A 19,664-nucleotide genomic window follows, 5' to 3' on the forward strand; every position below is an offset into this window, starting at 1 on the left:
GACTGCATACCCTAGCAATACTATCACTAAAATAGACATACTTGTTTCCAACTCCTCCTAAATAAAAAATATCTTGTATTACACTGAAAGCATAAACTATCATACTGGTAATTTATACCTTTTAAACGTTATATCTCAAGCTTTTAATAGGCAAATAGTTTTCTACTTTCCGTTTTCCACCAATAGATGGCAGGTGAAGCTCTAGAAAGTTATTCACTTCATACAGCATGAGATAACCTATAATTTGAAAGCACATAGCCAGCTGTAAATTACTGCTCTCTGATACCTCTTTAGATGTGATCTTAGTCCTAGCCCATCCACCTTGCATTACAAACCTTAGTCTAAATTTAGGAATAGTCCCATGATGTATGTAGAACTCTTACTTCTTTTGTCCCACTCCATTAGGTCAAACTGAAGTTTGTGCACACTGATTTCTCTCTTGGTTGAGAAGGTACTGTCAGTGTGGTGTAGCAGCTGTTACATTCATTCAGTGCCTTAAGACTGAGCTTTCTGTAACTAAACAAGAAAAACTCTGCATTCATACACATGTCAGAAATCACACCAATTATAGGCCACAACAGAATAGCTTAAAGCTCAGTGATTTCCAGTTCCAGAAAAGCTAGAAACACAAGGAGGGAGTGCAGGAGGAGAAAGAGCCCACTACACTGACAAAGCTTATTCTAATATACCTCATTAAGGATGCTCCTAATGTGTTAAAATAATTATTTATATATGATGCTGCATTTTTAAAAATCCATTTGCTTTTTCCAAAACACAAAAGCAGGAGGGATTGAATCCTGTTCACATACAAGCTAAAAGGACACAGTCCTAAAAGTCACAATAAAAAAAGATGAAGACTCATGCTGAAATTGTTTTAAGGACAACAAGTAATATGTTGTAGTCAATTAATTGTAGGATCTAATTGAAAAATGAATAGAAGTGTGCATAAACCACAGGGGTTTAGGACTGCAGAGCACAAAAGGATACCTTTCCCTCTTGGCAATCTGCATTACTAAATGTACATTATTTTTTCTGCAAAATGATTTCCTGAAATCAGTCTGCCTCATAATTGCCCTGCTGTTACTGGCAGTCTGAGTATTGATGACTAAGTGACCATTAGAGCTCAGCTGGTTCTTGTATATATCACAATACCTCCTCCAGGCTGACTGAGTAGACAAATTTGATTGCTCTCATCCCTGCAATGCAGCTTTGATGATTTCTATTAATTCTCTCCATTCAGTAATCCTTACATTTTTATAAGTTAATTTAGTCTTCTGAGCTCCACTTCTAAGTGTAATTCTCAGCATAGATTCCACTGTATTTGGTATCTTCCACTGTTTTGCTGGCAACAGCAGCAAAACATGGATAAAACCCAAGGGCATCAGGAAACATCAATGCTTAGACACTGAACAACGAAGATCATGCACCTCACTCAGTGGCTATTAATCACTCTCTACCAGCAATGTTACAGAAAAGAAGGGAGGATATCTAAAGTTGATTGAAATGAACAGCTCTCCAGTGAACTGGGGAAGTTCAGAATGGCAGAATACATCCTGACCAAAACAGATTACAAACCTAATTTTGGATGACCAATTTAGGTGTCTTTGTCTTTCTAGTCCAGACAACGAAGACAAGAGAGCTGTTGGAATAACCCTCTGCAGAAAAACCTTGACTACACAGGAATCTGAACTTCCGTCTCTATCACCTCAGGCAAATACCCCAAATAAGACAACATGAATGACCCCTTCAGATACTGTACTTGTTACTGAATGTGAAACAAATGGGTGCAATTAACAACCAAATTCCCAAGAACCAGGCCACAGTATGCAAACCAGCATATGACCACAGACTTGACAGTAACACGATGCTAAGCTGCACATTATCTTGACCCTCAAATAACAGACAGAACATTCTATCACAACAGAACTATTAAATAATCAGACTGTCTCAAAGCTACACATTTGCCCTTAGCTTGTCTTTGCTTGGAGCCTCTCTCCCTGAAGAGTAAACTTTTCATTCAAATCTCAACTGAGAGCAGCCTGCAGTCAGTGAAACTGCAGAGAAAGGTCTGTAAACAATACCTGCTCTGTAGAGAACAAGCTGACCTTTATAGATGTTAAACAAAACAAAAAGAGTTGATTGATGCTGGGCAGTATCTGCTCTCCAAAATATTAAAACCAAGAAAGTCAATGGAAGGTTAGTTCATGAACATACAGTGTGATAAATAATGTCAGTGGGTGGTGGGATAGGGAAGAGGAAAGCAGGATTTGGTAACATAATCAGGGAAAAAAGCCTGTATATTAATCTGGAAAAGGAAAAATGTGTACTGCTGAATTCTGTTAAATGGAAAAAAAACCAAAACCAGCCAAACTTATGTTATCTAGAGCAGGTCAGTTGCTGAAGTCTTCATGACTCATTTCTTAAATTCTGATTAACACAGTAAGACATCGTAGGTTTTTAGAATAAGAAATCGATTTGTAAATTCCAACAGATAATTACAATTTAGCCACAAATGTGCTACTAATATAGAAAAAGACAATCTAACCTAGATAGCATCGTGGAATCACTTATGTTGGAAAAGGCCCTCCAGATCATCAAGTCCAACCACAACCCAGCACTGCCAAGTCCCCCCCTTAAACTATGTCCCTCAGGGTAACACCTACAAATATTAAATACCTCCAGGGCTGTCGACTCAACCACTTCCCTGGGCAGCCTGTGCCAATGCTTTATAAACCTTTCAGTGAACAAACTGTTACTAATATGCAATTTAAGGCCATTTCTCCCTTTCCCCTCACTTCTGGCTTGGGAAAAGACTGATACCTATCTTGCTGCAACCTCCCTCCGGGTAGTTTTGGTTTCAGTCTGCCCGTGTCTTGTGGATCCCCATAGCTCTCATCCAGTGGTAACAGGACACAAGCGCAGTTATTTACAGACAACTACAATACTGTCTCAGAAACAAAAGGCACAACCCCACAGCACCTTTCCAATACTGTAAACTAGGACCTAACCATGTTGTGAAAGCAATGCCCAGGACAGAATTACCTTAATACAGAAGCATTTATGCCCGAAATGTAATGCTGTCCTTGTCATGGTTTTTACACACTTTAACCGTGGTTTCTAGAAGACAGCAAAAATGCCTTTGGACAGTAGAGGAGCTATCTGGCATTAAAATTTTTTGCAATGCAGGATGACTCGGAGGAAGTTAAGGATCATATTATGATTATGCAATAAATCTGCTGAGAATTTGAGATGAAAGAGTTGAGATCACTGAAGTCAAGAGGTATTTAGATTTCAGACCAGCATCTCTCCCTGGCTTTTAAGCAAAAATATAAATCAAGTAGCTCTAAAAAAATAAGTTAATCATCAACACATTTTAGGCAATTTTGTCTAAAGTGAGGAAGAGGACTCTGCTAATGAAACATGAAAGTGCAGGTACATGTCTTGGGATTGGCTATTAGGTAAGCTCTGAACAAAATTGTGGCAAAAAGAAGTAACTTTTCAGACAACTCCCAAAAGCAAAGTTATGATTACATTAGGAATCTGTGTTAAAGGGACAAAGAAGCTTGTGAAACGTGTGGAGCAATGTGTAAAGATAGGAGAGAGAAATAAGTAGTTATCCAACAATAAATGCATTCAGAAGATCTGCCATAACACTTGTTGATGTGGACTGACTTTCAGAAATTCTGAGCTGAGTTTGACAGACGCTCAGGATCACTGAATATCAAGAAAATTTACTTTATTCCTGTGCACTCTGTAACACACTGCATAGTATCCCATTCATTTTAGCTGCAGACAAATGATTGAAAACTTCTACATTTTCCTGGTTACAAACTAAAACTATTTACCATTGGTGTGGCCTCTGTGAAATCCATCAGGAGGTCACCTGGCTCCAAAGCAAATGTACTCCCAGCATCTGTGGAACTCTAAAGGCAAAAAACAAATCCAGCATTGGAATAAAGAAGCATTTAATTTCTGTAATTTTTTTGGTTATTTTTGTTGGGTTTTTTTAATTCCTTAAAGCACAGATGGTCAAAAGGATTTTAAATTTCACACCATGTTTTTCAGGTTTGGCTACTCAGGAAAGATAAAAAACATAATTACACACCTTTAAAATCCACGTGAGTAATCTTGATCCACTGCCCACTAATGCTGAGGAAAAACTCTTATGGATTTTATCGGGGTCTTGGAGCAGGCTCTAAATACTTCCTTACACAACAAGTTAAACATATCACTACAGCTCTGCATCAAAAACTGCTTTTAAATGTAGAATTATTCCATCTAGGGGATACCTTTTACTCACAGCTCCCTCCTACCCTTCCTGAACCCTCTCCCAAGTGACATGAGCTCATCCCTTTGTGTGTTACCTTGCCACTGGGTGAAACCTGTGCTTGTCCTTCCGATGTTTGTGGCGTGCACGTTTTCTGTGACCCGGGAGATGCTGAAGACACAGGTGTTGATGCTGCTGCTGCTGCTGCCAGTGCTGGAGGAAGGTCATCTTCATCACTGCCGTTGATAAAAACAGACAGATTTTCTCATTAAAAATGCCACTGGACTTCTGACTGCACTTTTGTCACAGGAGGCACTGGTAACCTGTATGTCTGCTGCAGTGCTTTGAAGTGAAGCTCCATTTACTCATCCCTCTGAAAAGCAGCTACCTTTTCAAGTAAATTAGATTTTTTTTTAAGCTTTAAAGATTCCTTACAAATGGATTGGCTAGGTACTTCTCATCTGCAAATGGAAATCTTATGGCTATTAGGTGCAAGTAGCGTATCTGTGGATATGTATATATGCATGAGTGAATGGACTAGATGTTGGTCCACTTCAATGTTTATTCTTTTCTATGGAGGCTGGCAGTATTGATAAGAACAGATATGGTGACATCCATCCATGGTTCTGACTGCTTCATTGGCTTCAGACAACACTAGGTTTGACACCCATTATGGAGCTAGTCTATGCTTCTATTTTCAAACTGTATTTAAAGGAATTTGATTGACTCCAAAAAGGGTCTCTTTAAAAACATTTTTGTGAGGGTATCTGTTTCCTGTCCCATTTATTCCATTTACAGAGAAAACATTTTATTTAAGATGAGGTTGCATGCTTCCCCTGGGCTTTAGGCCATCAAGCTGAACTCTTTCCATCTCACCTAGTGTCCCTACTAAATGAAAGCCAGTAAAGAATGTTATACCTTCATTTACTTTTGCAGAACCCTATTGACTACAGATCACTGGGATCAGTCAGCCCTGAGTCAGGATGCTTCCAGTTGTTAATTGCAATTGGATGGAGGTAAACAGAGTCATAATTTGGCCTACTGAAGCCTTATTACTGGGAATGATGTGTGAAAAAACTACAGATCGACAGCTTAATGCACAGTGAAAAATAATGAGAAAAATTACTTCTGCTCATAAAACAGCACTAATTTTAACTACCAGTTAGGTACTCACGGCACACAGAAGGCTGCCATGCCAGCTTGACTGCATGTATCTGCCTTGCCAGATACTTCCAGAACAGAACTACACTTGATTTAGTGCCACTTGAAGGCAGCATGCCTGGACAACACAAAAACCTTCAAAACTACATGACATACAGGTTATGCAACTTTATGCTGGGTTACCTAGCAAAGTTTTTTAATTATGATGTAAAATTTTCTTGATTAATATTATCTTTTTCAAACTTCATTTTTATTCTTTCTGGTTAAGGATAGAATTCAGCACCATAGCAGGCACAGTACACAGGTTTTATGCTGGAAAGAAATTGTGAAATCTTTTGGACCTGTTGAATAGACATTTTATTAATGTAACAAGCCCAGAGCTGAGCTGTTGACCTAGTTAATCTCTCTTTCAGAAACATGTAGATGACATTTTCCCAGTCCTTGCTCTCCTCTCTCAGCAGGAATTCACTGGCACCCTCCCCATTCTTTCTGAGTCAAGTTCCTCTGGTGTATACAAGGAAGTGGAAAAATAAGAGTTAGGGTTGATTTATCAGCATCTATCTATCAGCACACTAGCTGTAAGACTGAGAAATGGCCTTCACTGTATTACCTTCACAATAATCCTTCACTGCTTCTTGACATTTCCCATGTTTGCATTCCAGATACAAGATAATTTAAATTCAACAGAATTTGAGTTTACAAAAGCAAAAAAAAAAAAAAAATTAGGGCCCATATTTTTCACTAGGGAGTCCTTTGCCCTACACATGGCCACAGTATAGGTGGCCCCTGTGGGTAGATGTGTACATCTGCTGTTCCTCACACCTTATCCTGGACAACTGAAAATCCACATGGGAGCAAGACATGTTCAAAACTGTTCATTAGAATCTCATCAATCAAAAAGTGATTGTGTGTTTCCACATGCCAGTCTTGGCCTCTTGGACAAATACCAATTTGGCTAATAGCTCATTTTCCTCCTAGCTTCAATTTGTCTAGTTCTTCTGTTTCTTGTGCTAAATAATTTTTCAGTTTGGTAATGCAAATTATTACAAAGACAATGTTTTTAACAGTGAAACAAAAAGCCCCAACATATTGATATTTATTAGAATCCTTTTGAAGAGACAAGAAATATATTTACTGACATTAGAATGTTGAAATCCTGGATGGACTAACAGTTGCCATTCCACACAGAAAGCATACATATTTTTCGTCTTTATTATGGCATTGGTATTCTCGTACTAATAAGTTTATGCTGACATTATCCTTTTTCCCCCTTAATTTCTGGTGGCCTTGTCTGTCTTTTCATGGGAGGACAAATCAACATTGACTTTCACTTCTGCTCAGTATCTCACATCTCTAGAGACTTTCAAGTGGAATGAATTATGTGTAAATGGGATGCCAAAGCCCTCTAGGCACAGATCCCTCTTTCCAGGACTAAGAGAATTCGTTTTGCTGGCTGTAGCTGTAGCAAGCTCAGCAATTTCTTCATGTGACAAATCACAGAGAGGGAGGGTGCACTCTCTCAGAGGCAATGGCTCACAGCACAGCTTGATGCCCCAGCAACTAAAGAATGTTTTCCTCATTTTGAAAATGGGGTTGTAATGAAGCCAACAGAGCAGCTTGTTCCAGCTCACACCAGGTCTTTGACATTCCATGTGGTAAAGAGGTTTTTAATTCCCAACCCATAAGCTTGGGAAAAGGTGGATGACCTGCAATTCAAAGGGTTAGCCACTGCATAGGGAAGGCAAATTCATTTTGTATCAAAAGCATGAAGATTCTCAGTGATGAAAGGAATGGTATTGGTATAAGATCATTATCATGTAATTGCATTCATGCCTTTCAGAAGGCACAGCTAGAGCAATAATTAGCATCCCCTTTCATTTTCAGCTGTAGTAGACAAAACCACAAAGATAATGCTGTATGTTACTCACAAACTGTACTGCCTCGTTAATTTCCTCACACGGGGAGCTTTAACCTCCTGCTTTTCTGTAGGGACAGTTGTTGGTGTAGTTTCAGGTCTCACTGGAGCTGGACTTCTAAAAATAGCAAGAAAAACATATGTCATACAGGCACTATTTAAACTACTTCAGGCATATCACCAAAGTTCTAACTCATCAACACTTACTTATCTTGCAAAGTGGCAAGTGCCAATTGGAGTTCATCCTTTTGTTCCATTTATAGTTCACTGGCCAGTGTGTGTGTATGTACAGAAAAGGATGTGTGAACTCACCCTCCTGTGCTGGGCATACCATTTATAGAAGCAGCCACTGGTTACAAACACAGAGCCTATGTGAAAGACCATGTGGAAATGTCACTGTTTCCAAAATACCACATTTTAATAACAGACCAGCAGTTTAGTCACGTCAGAAATATTTTTACAAAGCATATGTTTAACAAAAACTGTTTTATGAATTGTGAAACCTGTTCTGCTTAAAATATTTTTTATTTGAAATTAAACATTATCCTTCCACAGTTGAAAGAGCAGTTCAAGAGAAATGAACTAATGGATATGATCCAAGAAAAATGATCACATTTTTTCCAGCTTGCTAGAAAAAAGCAGAATTCAGACGTGTTTCAGATGCTCATTAATGTGAAATACATCTGCAGAGCTCCAGTAAAGGAAAGATATGGCAACGAGGAAGTCCACATGAAAGAATCTTCTCCTCAACCATATATCAGTAGAATTAACTCAGGCTTCAATAAAAACATCATAAATACTAAATAAAAGATCCTCATGACCTTGGGAAGAAACAATTTCAACCATGAGTTTAAGGGGCATGAAGACACATGAAACAGCTTAAATACTGCTTTTACTTGAAGCAACAGGTTATGATTAAATACACTATATGGGTACTATAAACATAATAAATATGCCAAATATTTAAAAATAATTTGGAAGTCCTGATTAAAAGTTTGTGAAGTGGTATTCTGCCATCTAATCTGAAGTCTAAATCATTAACTTGAGCAGCCCCACTGATTGCTGATGGGACTGCACATGCACTGAGGTACATTTCAGAAATGGCAGAAGTTTTTCTAGTCTACTTACACTGTATTAGCCTTCTAAAGCCTTAATAAGATATGCATGTTTCATTTTCACTAGTGCAGATCCCTCTGATGCTCCTGTGTGTTTTAAGCTTTGCTAACTCTCTTTGATAACTTCTGAACCTGATGTTGGGCTACAACAGAACCTGCTGAGATGGCACAGCCTTCAGGTTATATATTCAGTTTTCCTAAACATTTCTTACTCTTTGGAGAGGTCACAGGGCATAAGATAGAACAGTGGAAAGTATAAAAGTAGAAAGGGCATAAATAAATCATAAACCGGATTGCTAATTCCACTTCTCATAAAATAACTTTTGTCAATTATTTACCTGCTATTTGTTCCCATTAATTTCAAGAAGTTGGTATAGATAGCAGCAAGATATCTATATCAGATATATTTCCTTTCCTCAATTCAAATTTCAGTGTCAGTCATTTTTATCACAGATTCCTCAATGACATTAATGCAGAACAAGCCAGCCAGATCTGAAGGCCTTTTGCTGACTTTGCTAAGCTATTAGGCTGGCAAATAAGGGAAAGATAAGCAAAGGGGGAGGGAAAAAAGCCCAAATCATCTGTTTTAGTCTTGAATTCAATATATCTGACCTGAAAATATGTGAATCAACCTCATTATGGAAGCTCCCAAGTTAGTTTTGATCAAGTCAGACTTCAGATTGTAAGACAGCACTAGCTCTTCTTTTGCTGAAGCAAAGGTAGCTTTTGGCTACTGAAAAAAATTACTTGTTCTATTTACCCAAAGTGATTTAAAATTGAAGTCTGACATAAGCAGGATAAATGTGTTAAGACACATTAAACAACAGCAAATCACATTCTGAAGGGGTGTAAATAACTGTAATTATTTTCAGCTCAAATATATTGGCTGACATTCTTGCTCTATATGAATGGTCCTCACAACTTTCCAATAATTTTGTAAGAGGGTACCTTACAATTTTTAAAGCTTTTCACCAACTCAATGAGAGTGGAAACAGAGTGGTATAAACTATATGAGTTGAATAACATTTCCTCAAAATTATATCAAGTGATGAACTAATACTATGAAGGGATTCAAGAAACAGCAAAGTGTAGAATAGGAAAGCTGGTTACAAATCTATTTCCAGTTCATGGGTGCTTCAAATTTCTCAGGACAACATTATAACCTGTGATGTAAGTCAGTCAGATACTTTCAAATAAAGGAAGATTTGAAGTGATAATTTCAGCTCTTTTATTAAGATTCATTTTACAAAGCCTGTATATCTCCTTTGGAATACTGTGGTTTGTAATTTAAGAAAAAAGAGGAAGAGGTGGGGCTTTTGAAGCAGTTATCTCAATTGTCACAATCAAATTTTTGTTTGAAAAGATGTAGTGCAATTTTGTAGCTAAAGCAGTTTGCAATGATTTCAAAGCAAGTTATAAAACTCAATTATACATATGAAAAATTTCTAAATTCTAAGTCTGAATTAATGCTGAAAAAAATGTTTAACATGAAAAATTTCACTCAACTCTAAATAAAATGTTTGAGATACAAACAGCGCCTACTCTCTAATCCAATAGAAAGACGAAAAACTTATTTCCTTTGAATACTGCAGATTTTCAAGTAGGAAAAAAAGGTCAAGTAAACATTAGACACACCTACTCCTTTTTCAGCCATTGTAATTGCTCAGATAAACTTATGTTTTGTACCACACCAGCAAAGTATTCCACTCACTTATCTTGTAAAATCAATACCATTTTAAAAGCAAAATCTTCTTTCCCATTATGATAAAATTTTGCCACAAATTTTGTTAGAGGCTGGTGGCAGCAACTACCTTTCCCCTGATATTTCTCAGGCCTCTGGGGAAGAGACAAGAACCATTTATTGCACATTTTGAGAAGCTGCAGGTTAGCTGGGATGTAAATTGAAATTACTCCCAAACGAAAAGGAGCTATGGCAATGCCTCTACCCAAAGAGGCCATTAGCACAAGATGAAATGTTAGACTAGTCCTACAAACTGCAGAGCTGGAATTTTGCCCTCATTAACACCTTGCTGGGTTACCTCTTTCCACACCAGCCTAAAAATTCCACGACAGCTCCTGTTCCATCTTCAAACACTCTTCCTCAGTCTGAACCTGCTCAGAACTGTTGCTATTCTCTCAACAGCAACTAGATGCACGAAGGGCTCAGCTTGGTCAACCCAGTGCCCGATCTGTTTTAAAAATGGCAGGCTTTTAATATCATAGAAACTCTTTTTAAAAAATCTCATTGATATTCCAGAAAAAGTAGCAGAATAACTTCTGTTACTGTCCCTTGATTTCTTATATAGAAAGATATGATTTTGAAGAGAAGCCCTGTAATTATTTCAATTATTTAAATAGAGTGATTATGTGCAGATATCACCATTTCAAGTTTGTAGTCCTATATAAATTACACAGCTATATAAATCACAGTAGTCCTGTACAAAATATACAGCTTGAGGAAAAGTATAGGAGGAAAGTGTTAAAGGGTCAGTGGGACTCAGTATTAAAATGAAAAAATAAAATGTACAGTGTATTACAGTTCCTCTAGAAGGCTCTTTTTCAATGTCATTAATTCAAAAACCTTTTTCCTGTAACAGTACCCAACCACTACTGCATACAAATGAAGGTACTGAACCAAGACAGAGTTACTTAATGACCTGGCACCTTACATAAAAATCTGTCGCTTCCTGGTGAGAATGACAATAACAACCACGAAAGTCAGCATGCAGTGGCAGGTCATCAGAAACTGCCTGTGCACTGAGAGCCCCAGCACCCTCCTGAGCCACAGCCAGCAGGCTCTCCTGAACTAGCTTCAGCCTGTTCCACAAGCCTGCACAGCAACATAAACACGACCCAGAGAGAGATCCCTCACAAACCCAAGGAATCTGTTTTGTTCTCAGATGAGTAGCCAAGGAGGCGACTGAAACCAAAACTGCTCACAAAAAACCAATCACCCTGTGGAACATTTTGAATGACCACAGATGTATGTTGGTTTACCTTGAACCTTCCTTGGGGGTGGAATGTATGTGCTCATGCTGAGGAACTCAGGGTGTCCCACCTCACCTCGGCTCACACTGCAGGGCTGAGGTTGCACTGCTCCTGCACCATCCATTTGTGTGCCATGGCTTTCTTGTCCCCTGCTTGGGAGGCTCTGGTCAGACGCCCATGCTTGTTTGAAACACAGCAATTGGGCTATGTGGGATAAAATGATGATAAATGTCCACGTCATAAACTGAATGGCATTAATTAACTTCTCTTGCCTTGGAGGATCCAGTTCAGGATTTTAAAACTACCAAAGTCTGCTGGGGCAACACACTTCCTGCACTTGTCCTTAACAGGCTTTATTGTCTTTACTTCTCTTTCTCTTTGTGCCTATTTTGTCATCTGGAACAATACCTCTCCCTGTGTCTTCCCAAACTGATGCCAAGAGATAGAGGATAAAAACCCCATGATTACAAGGATACAGCCAGCTGCATGAAAGTTAACCTGCTTTCAGACGCTGACTCATGGAAAAGGAAAAAAAAAGACCCAGAGGCTGATTTTGGCTGCAGAATTCCTTTTGAGTGGGAATATGATAGTGAGAACTTGGGAAGGATAAGCAAGAAAGAAAGGAAGGAAAAGGAAAAATATTTGATAGATGCATTCTCTTGTATATCAAAGACATAGCCTAACAAGCTAAGCAAACACAGACAAACACTCAAATCTTCCCTAAGCCTGTGCTCTTAGTATTTCACACATTTCTTTTCCAAAGGTCATCTGAAGTTAAGAAACAGTATGTTCTTTTTCACTTTGATAAGGTACCTTTTCTCAGAAGACAGGATAGGTCTTCAAAACATTGCTTGGACATTTTAAAGCTACTGCCCGTATAAAATTTTCTGAGTAAAGTTTTTTTCTTCTTTTTACCTCCCATACCCCCCTCCCTATAGACTGCAGATGTATAACAAAGATCCTTGCTACAGATTATGTGCTTTTCTTACTTACAAATTGAGTTCTGCTTCCTGTAAAGGAAAAATTTCCACGGCCTCCATTGCCCTTGCAATGAAAATTATGTGCAGTCTAGACAAAAGTACAGTGCCCCTGTGGTCCAACAGAGCGATAATGATCATACAGGAGCTGCTCTTCTCTCACAGCTCAGGGTAATGTAGAAGGCCAACATCTGGTATCTAAGATCAAACTGAGCTACAAATCCTACCCCTACTCACAGCAACCAGGACAGCCATAATGAATTCTGTGCTTTCCAAGGAGCCTAGGCACAGTTTAGGGGGCACAGGACTGAACCAAAGAAATGCACCTCAAGTGGGGTATTTAATTAGCTTATCTTCATCTGAAAAGTCTGAGTACTGCTCCTTTCTCTATAGTTTGGAGGTTAAGAATACAATTACAAACAATTCATCAGCATTTGGCTTCAGGCAGCAGGTCAAAGAGGTCTTTAAGACTCAGAATGAAGTCAAAGAACATACATAGGTGTGCTATCTGCAATCTTTAATGCAGACTGGCATGCAAAGGCTATTCAAGAGTTCAGCTTGAAGTTATGACTTTGATGCAGAAATTACTGAGTGAGGTTCCTGCAAAAAGCTAGAGCAGTAGATCCATTAACCTGTCCCTGGACTGAGGCCAGGGTGATGTGTATTTAGATATTTGCTTTATTTTTGGAAATGCTGGTTGAAATTTTTCAACTGGAGAATGATTCTTTATAATCATTTTTTAAGATAAACCACTGAATGAAAAAAGGAGCTTTTTAAAAGCAATTCAAATTTCTTAGGAAGAAGCCAGCAGCAATAATTATTTTTGTTTACCTAGAATATTTCACAATATATTTAGAAGAAGTTATTTAAATGTAATATTTCAGATTCTGCCTCACAGAGTTAACTCCATTCTGAGTTTAAGAAAAAGCAGCCTGTCACAGACATTTCTTTTATGAAAAATCTTCTCTTAAGATTTTCTTGCTGAAGCTGAGAAGTTCAGCAACCAGACATAAACAATAAGTTATCTGCTTCTGTGGAATGCAACAAGTCAGTTCTGGATTGGCCCAGATTGAGTGTTTAGAAATAATAGCCAATCCAGAACTGAGCTCTCTCAGACACTTTGCTCCGAGAGAGCAAAGTTTGTTGTTAGCAGCTTCTAGAAACTCTCCTTTTCTTTTTCTTTTAGTATGGTATAAGAGATGTATATATCATAACATAATAAATCAAGCCTTCTGATCATAGAGCCCATCTCGTCTCTTCCTTCACCCCGAAAACCTTGTGTCCAACCGACAACAGCAGCCTGCTTGAATTCACTGAAATTCATGCGAGGTAAGACTAAGCACATAATTCTTGATCAGCTTCAGTTCTGAACTTCCTGAAAGTTCTTTTGGATATATCTAGTTTTCCAGGGAACTGAAGTCTTCAGCTTGGGGAAACAAGCTGCCCATAATCATGCAGGTGAGATATCAGGTCACATAAAAGCTACCCTGACATTCACTGGAAGTGTATGTATAAAAACAGATACTGGGATGCTAGTTTCACATTAAATTGTGTACAGATTAGGCAAACATCACTACATTTTGCACCTTGCTTATACAGTCATATTTTGAGAAAACCTGAGGAGAGACAGAGTTCTCTGAAAAACATGGTTCAGGTTCAGACTGAGGTATGTCAGCAGGATGTTAGCTCAGAGAGCAAAAGATGACAATTTAAATGTTAATATAGTTTGTGCAGGTGAGAATGGAGAGGCAAAAGCACAAGAGTGCAGACATTACTTTGAGAGACACTCCTTCCTTGATGACACATATTTTAGAAGTATCACTTTGGTCACAACAGGTGTTGGACTTTTTCCCATCCACTGAAAGGCAGCCAGACTCAAAGCCCAGAGCACCCCAGAGGCACAAGGCACAGCAGGTTGATCACATTCTGACAATCTGTATGAGCCAAGCTTACTCTGCAGTAGGCATTCAGAAGAGAGCCTGAGATTACTTCTCCTGATTCATCTGCACCCTGTAAAACTTGATATAATTTAATCTCTCTTTTCTGGTGCGCAGCATCATCAAGCTCTACGAGATAACATTTAATTTTACGTTACGCGTTGAGCAGCTCCTAATGTAATTAGTCTCAATGTAATGGCGTAATTTGGTTTTGGATGGGAAGATTTACAAAGAAAATTAGAATATATGAATGCACAAAGCACCAGCTGGTGCTTATACCTACTCCCACATAAGAAGAATATTGCTATTTGCAATCCTATGAAAGATGAGATAATTTGGATAACAAGGATCAACAAAGGGTGATGCAGCAGTTGGTCTAAACAGAAAGAAATCCACAGACAAATCCTGAACCATGTGGGATATAAAGCCTGCCAAAGCTGGCAGAAACCCAAAAGCATATTTTAAGGGAAATAAATATTGCAGTGCATAAATGTACCACATGGTGCATGACAGCAAATGGCAACAGCAACAAGAACAGTAATAACTGACCAGCCAACTTGAGGGCTTCAGCTGAAGAGGGCTCCTGACTGACAACTGAACTTATATTTACACTTTTGATCACTATTTTGAGTAACATACTGTCTAATCTCCATCCTGTATTTGGAGGTTTTCAAAATTCAGATAGACAAATCCATGGCTGACTTGATCTAGAGTTGGTGACAGTCCTGCCTCGAGCCCTCATAAAATGAAGGTTAACATGTAGGAGATTAAGTAGGTATTATTGTTTACATGTACCAAACATATAATATCAAAGCTTTCCTGAACAGCACGTGAACATGAAGAAAAGTGAATATTATCAGCAAATCCTGTTGCTAGGTAATTCCTGTCTTACAAATTTTACTTCAGTTGCTTACCCAACTTGTTTAACTTCGGGCATTTTTACCAACATTTCTACTGTTGGATTTACCCCAAGATGAAAATTTACTTTGGCAAACAGGTTTTGCCCAAAGACAGACAGTATTTTGCTTTGTCCTAAGTAGTAGCAATTCTTAACATCTGAACTATTTTGGTGTAATTCTTAACTCTGGAATTCCTTAAGCCAGTACAGCAGAATTATACCTGGGCTTGCATTCAAACATGTTTGAAGAAGAAAACAAAATAGGAAAAAGTGCAGACCTTTATCTTAAATACAGTCCAAATTTGTATGTGTGAACCTGCATGCACATGCACACAGGTATCCATGCTATAGGATCATCCAGGTGGTCATAGTCAGAAAGAAAACATACTTCAAAGAGTTTTCAGGGGAAATTAATGTATAGACACTGGGGAAATTGTACAGCTGGTGCTTTGGTCTGGCAAAGATTTGAATAAGGAAACAAATTCTCTTCATGGGGATCTGTGCTTAGCCATATATTCCTTATATTTAATAAATTATGCAGGTTGGCAAAGAGCAAAAACTTTCTGCAAAGAAAGTTCACGAGTTTATCTTTCTAGCATCCATCCCCTTACAGAGAAATGGGTGAGGTTTATAAAAAAGTAAAAAGGTGATTTTGCAATTCCCATTCCCTTGATATACTGCAGGACAGAAACCTCCACATCCCAAATCAGAAGGTGGGACATGCCCCTGATCAAGAGGAAAGTGTGACCAGAGGTGATAGGAAAGCTGCTGACTACATTTCTCATTTTTCTATTTTGCACAACACTTTACTTCCTTCACTATACTTCCTTCATTGTTTCTGGCAGACAGCTGGAACCCTGATCTCTAAAGGCTAAAAGAATCAAATACAAAAAAACTAGTTGGTAGAGGCAGGGATGAGAGCCTTATGAAAACTATAAGAACATTCAGTAATCTCAAACGTGAATTAAATCAGATATCTAATCAGCAAATTCTCCCAAAACACTTCTTCCTCAACACTTCCATCTGGACACAGAGACAGATACCTGAGTGTCGGGAATTCTCTAACAGATGGGAAAATACCTCTGCTGCTTCCTCATAATCCCTTCTGGATCATTTGCCACCTTGACAGGTCCTTTTACAATACTAAAGAAAAGATGAATTCCTCTTGTTGGCCTTTAAAAGGACAGACACGATCACTTCTTCCCTTGTACACTTGGCGTCTACATCCCAAAAGAAGTACTATTAAAAATCCTAGCAAAATGACTGCCCTTACAAATTCCAAACCAACCCACTATTGACACAAACAAGTTTTTACTACATGCCTTAACAAAGCATGCTTCACCATGTGAAGTGGTAACTGCAAACTAACTGTATCTCCTCTTGATTCAACACAGGCGTATAAAAAGAAAAAGAAAAGCAAAACAAAACAGTAAAAAAAACCCAGCAAATACATAAATAACACTTTTTTTCCCAGGTATTTCTTCTTCCAAAAATCAGTGTTCTCTTCTGCCTTGTCCAAAACGCATACAGCCCAGCTATATAGTGACTAGTAGATAGTTATAGAGTACATATTACTTTGGTGCTGAAGAAAATGTGTGTGCTTTCAGATCTGTTACAACAGAGTTGTAATAAAAGGTTTGACTCTTCTTCAGAGGACTTCTGTGTCTTATCAAGGTAACTCATCGCTCTCCTATTTAACCTGCTAGAGAAATTCCCCTCCTGTTAGCTGCTCTCATTTGACTTTGTCCAGCTGAGAACTCTGTCACATGCAGCCCAGATGGATCCAGCTGAGGCAACCACCAACTTCCCTGCAGCCACTGTCCAGATCTGCAGCTCTGTTACAGGTTATCTGTAAAGCAGTAGGGTCACCAAGGGGAATGTACAACTATGTCCCAATTCAGAGTGTAATTGAGGATTAAAGAGGATGTAAGCTAGAATGCTGCAGTATGTATTGTGTTACCGAGTCACCAGCTTTTTCATCGTTTAATGTTGGAACCAGCACTTGAAACAGTCTGGGAGGAAAAAAATCCTATCCAGAGAAGGAAAACCTACAGAAATGTGCAGGACTGCTCTCCAGAAGCAGGGAGTGAGACAGGACTGCAGTCTGCTGTGATCCCATATCCTCCTGCAGCCTAATCTGGTGTGTACAGGTTACCTATTAACTGCAAGATCAGGAGACAACCTTGCAATTCCAGCCTGTGCACCAAATGACAGAGAAAATTTAACAAGTCTTCCCCTCTTGAAAGCTGCAAAGTTAATGCTATTTCAGCTTCAGCTCTGATTCAGCTCCAGCCCTTCCTCATATTTAAAATTACTTACATAAGGAAGTGCTCAGTTTGCCAGAAGACACAGAAAACAGGTGAATAAACTGCCTGATACATGACAACTTTGCATAGTACAACATTATCCTGAGGCCATGCCCAAGAAAATTACTGGAGACTGACTTGCAGGAAAAGTGGCTATACCACACAGACATATGAGTAATTACTAGTTGAACCAGAACTAATTCTACAAAGTGCTATAGCAATTGTTAGCCAAATTGAGTCTGTCATGGCAGATGCTAAAATAATTGCTATGGGAGATTACAGGCCATATCCAAGCAGTTAATTCATTAAAAGTGTAATATTCAGAATGGCAATGGAGGAGCAGACAAAATGGTAGCAAAGAGAGCACAGTTTTTTAATCAAACAAGCACTACTGCTCTCCTCTGTCACCTTCTAGTTCCCTATTAATATGAACAATTCATGCTTCAGATACAGCACAAAACTGCATATGTTTGCTCACTAGCAGGCCTGAATGAATTTCCCTGTGTCTTGGGTTTGGAAAAAACAAAGAATTTTGTAGTGTTTTGTACAGTAATCAGTGTGAAAAATACACAAAATCATTGTCCCTGCTATAAATCCCTCACACGAAAAGAGTGGAGTATTGTTAAAAAGCTGTGACAGCTACTGGTTTCAACTGGCAAGATATTTCAGCAGACAGAGTCCTCAAAGATTCACAGAGGTGTTGTTTACAGAAATGTCTGCATGAGTTCTTGCAGGGAAAAATATATCTATTCCATGTAGAAGGTTTTCTTACCAAGGGTTGTTTTGCTTGTCTCTGCTAAAGAGAAGAGAAAATCTCCCAGACAATTTGTCTCCCAGTATGAACTAACCCTTGGCTCTACTCAGATGCAATTCCTAGCAGAACAAAGGCTCATTTACGTCCATCAAATTCACAAGACAGAGGTTATAGAGAATGTTATTGGCAAATAGATCACATGCTGGCTGGCTGCAGAGGTGCATATAGCCCTGCAGAAAGAGTAGCTGCTTGAAGGGGAAATAAAATGGTTAGACACTGGATTTACTTTGCATTTTTCTCCTAGTTTTGAATGTAGGCTGTTAAAATTGGCCTATCCCTTAAAACTGGTCTATCCCTGAGCATTGATTACTTGTATATGTGCACCTTCAGGACACAGCAATGAAAGAATACCATTTAATTTGGTACAATTCACTGTAGAGGAAATGATGCTTGACATAACACAGATAAAAATAGATATTAGACAAATATACACCAGAACGCTGCATACCAAGAACTCCAAAGTGACTTTTACAATTTTATAAGCTTGTATGTGTGTGAAGAAAACAGCGAAATTTGCTTTGCAGCCAGGTCACCAACCTTACCTCATGCTGAATAATACTTTACTAAAAAGCACTTTACAAAGTGCACCACTCATTTACAGTTCAACAGGATGCAGCAGGAGAGAACCTATTTCAAAATGTGAAGTAAAAAGGCTTTTCTACAGATGTTATGCAGAAGTTCAGCAGAAGTGATTAAGGAAAACAAGTCTGTAGCCACATTCCCAGTCACAGAGGGATATACAAATTAGTTCCTCCTGAACTGCTTCTGGAAGTGACAGCAAACCAACAAAGTGCTGTGGCAGAGACAACATGGGAAACCCATTTCAATTAAATAAAGAAATAGGTCACTGTGTAATGTATGTGATGAGTTTTCTTAAGAAAGAAAACAATTTATCAAGAAAGTTTAGTGCAGGTCTAAGAAGAGCAACAGAAGAAAAATGGGTGATTCTAAATATCAAACAGACTTTACAGCCTCTTGGACAAACAAATGAGAAAATCATGGCCTCTCAGATGAGACATTTCAGCTCTGCAGGGTATCCCAAGATAAGAGACTGGGAACTGGGAATCACAGCTGCACTGCAAGCAAGCCAGGTGCTGCCACGGCAGGCAATAGCATCGCCTCTCATGTCTCCTCCTACTTCAGCACCACCAACCATCCCCACCATTCTTCTCTAGGTAGCTGCTTTCACTAAGCAAACACAGCAACTCAGCTAGCTCAGTCTGGTCAGAAAGGAATTTCTGAATGAAGCGGTTTTTGAAGGCTAGCGCAGATTTATCACACTGTAG

At 38.7% G+C, this 19,664-nt stretch overlaps 1 protein-coding gene across 1 annotated transcript in view; it reads right to left on the reverse strand.

Annotated features, from left to right (window-relative positions):
- The window catches only part of EPB41L4B (erythrocyte membrane protein band 4.1 like 4B), a 191,757-nt gene that overhangs the window by 47,946 nt on the left and 124,147 nt on the right, over positions 1–19,664 (reverse strand). The window contains exons 23-25 of the mRNA XM_031055636.1: positions 7,357–7,461; positions 4,365–4,503; positions 3,846–3,923 (exon numbers count right to left, since the gene is read on the reverse strand). Coding sequence (XP_030911496.1) covers positions 3,846–3,923; positions 4,365–4,503; positions 7,357–7,461 — 322 coding nt within the window. The remainder of the gene's footprint in view (positions 1–3,845; positions 3,924–4,364; positions 4,504–7,356; positions 7,462–19,664) is intronic.

Source organism: Geospiza fortis, unplaced genomic scaffold, assembly GCF_000277835.1.
Source record: "Geospiza fortis unplaced genomic scaffold, GeoFor_1.0 scaffold206, whole genome shotgun sequence".
Taxonomy (NCBI): Eukaryota; Metazoa; Chordata; class Aves; order Passeriformes; family Thraupidae; genus Geospiza; species Geospiza fortis.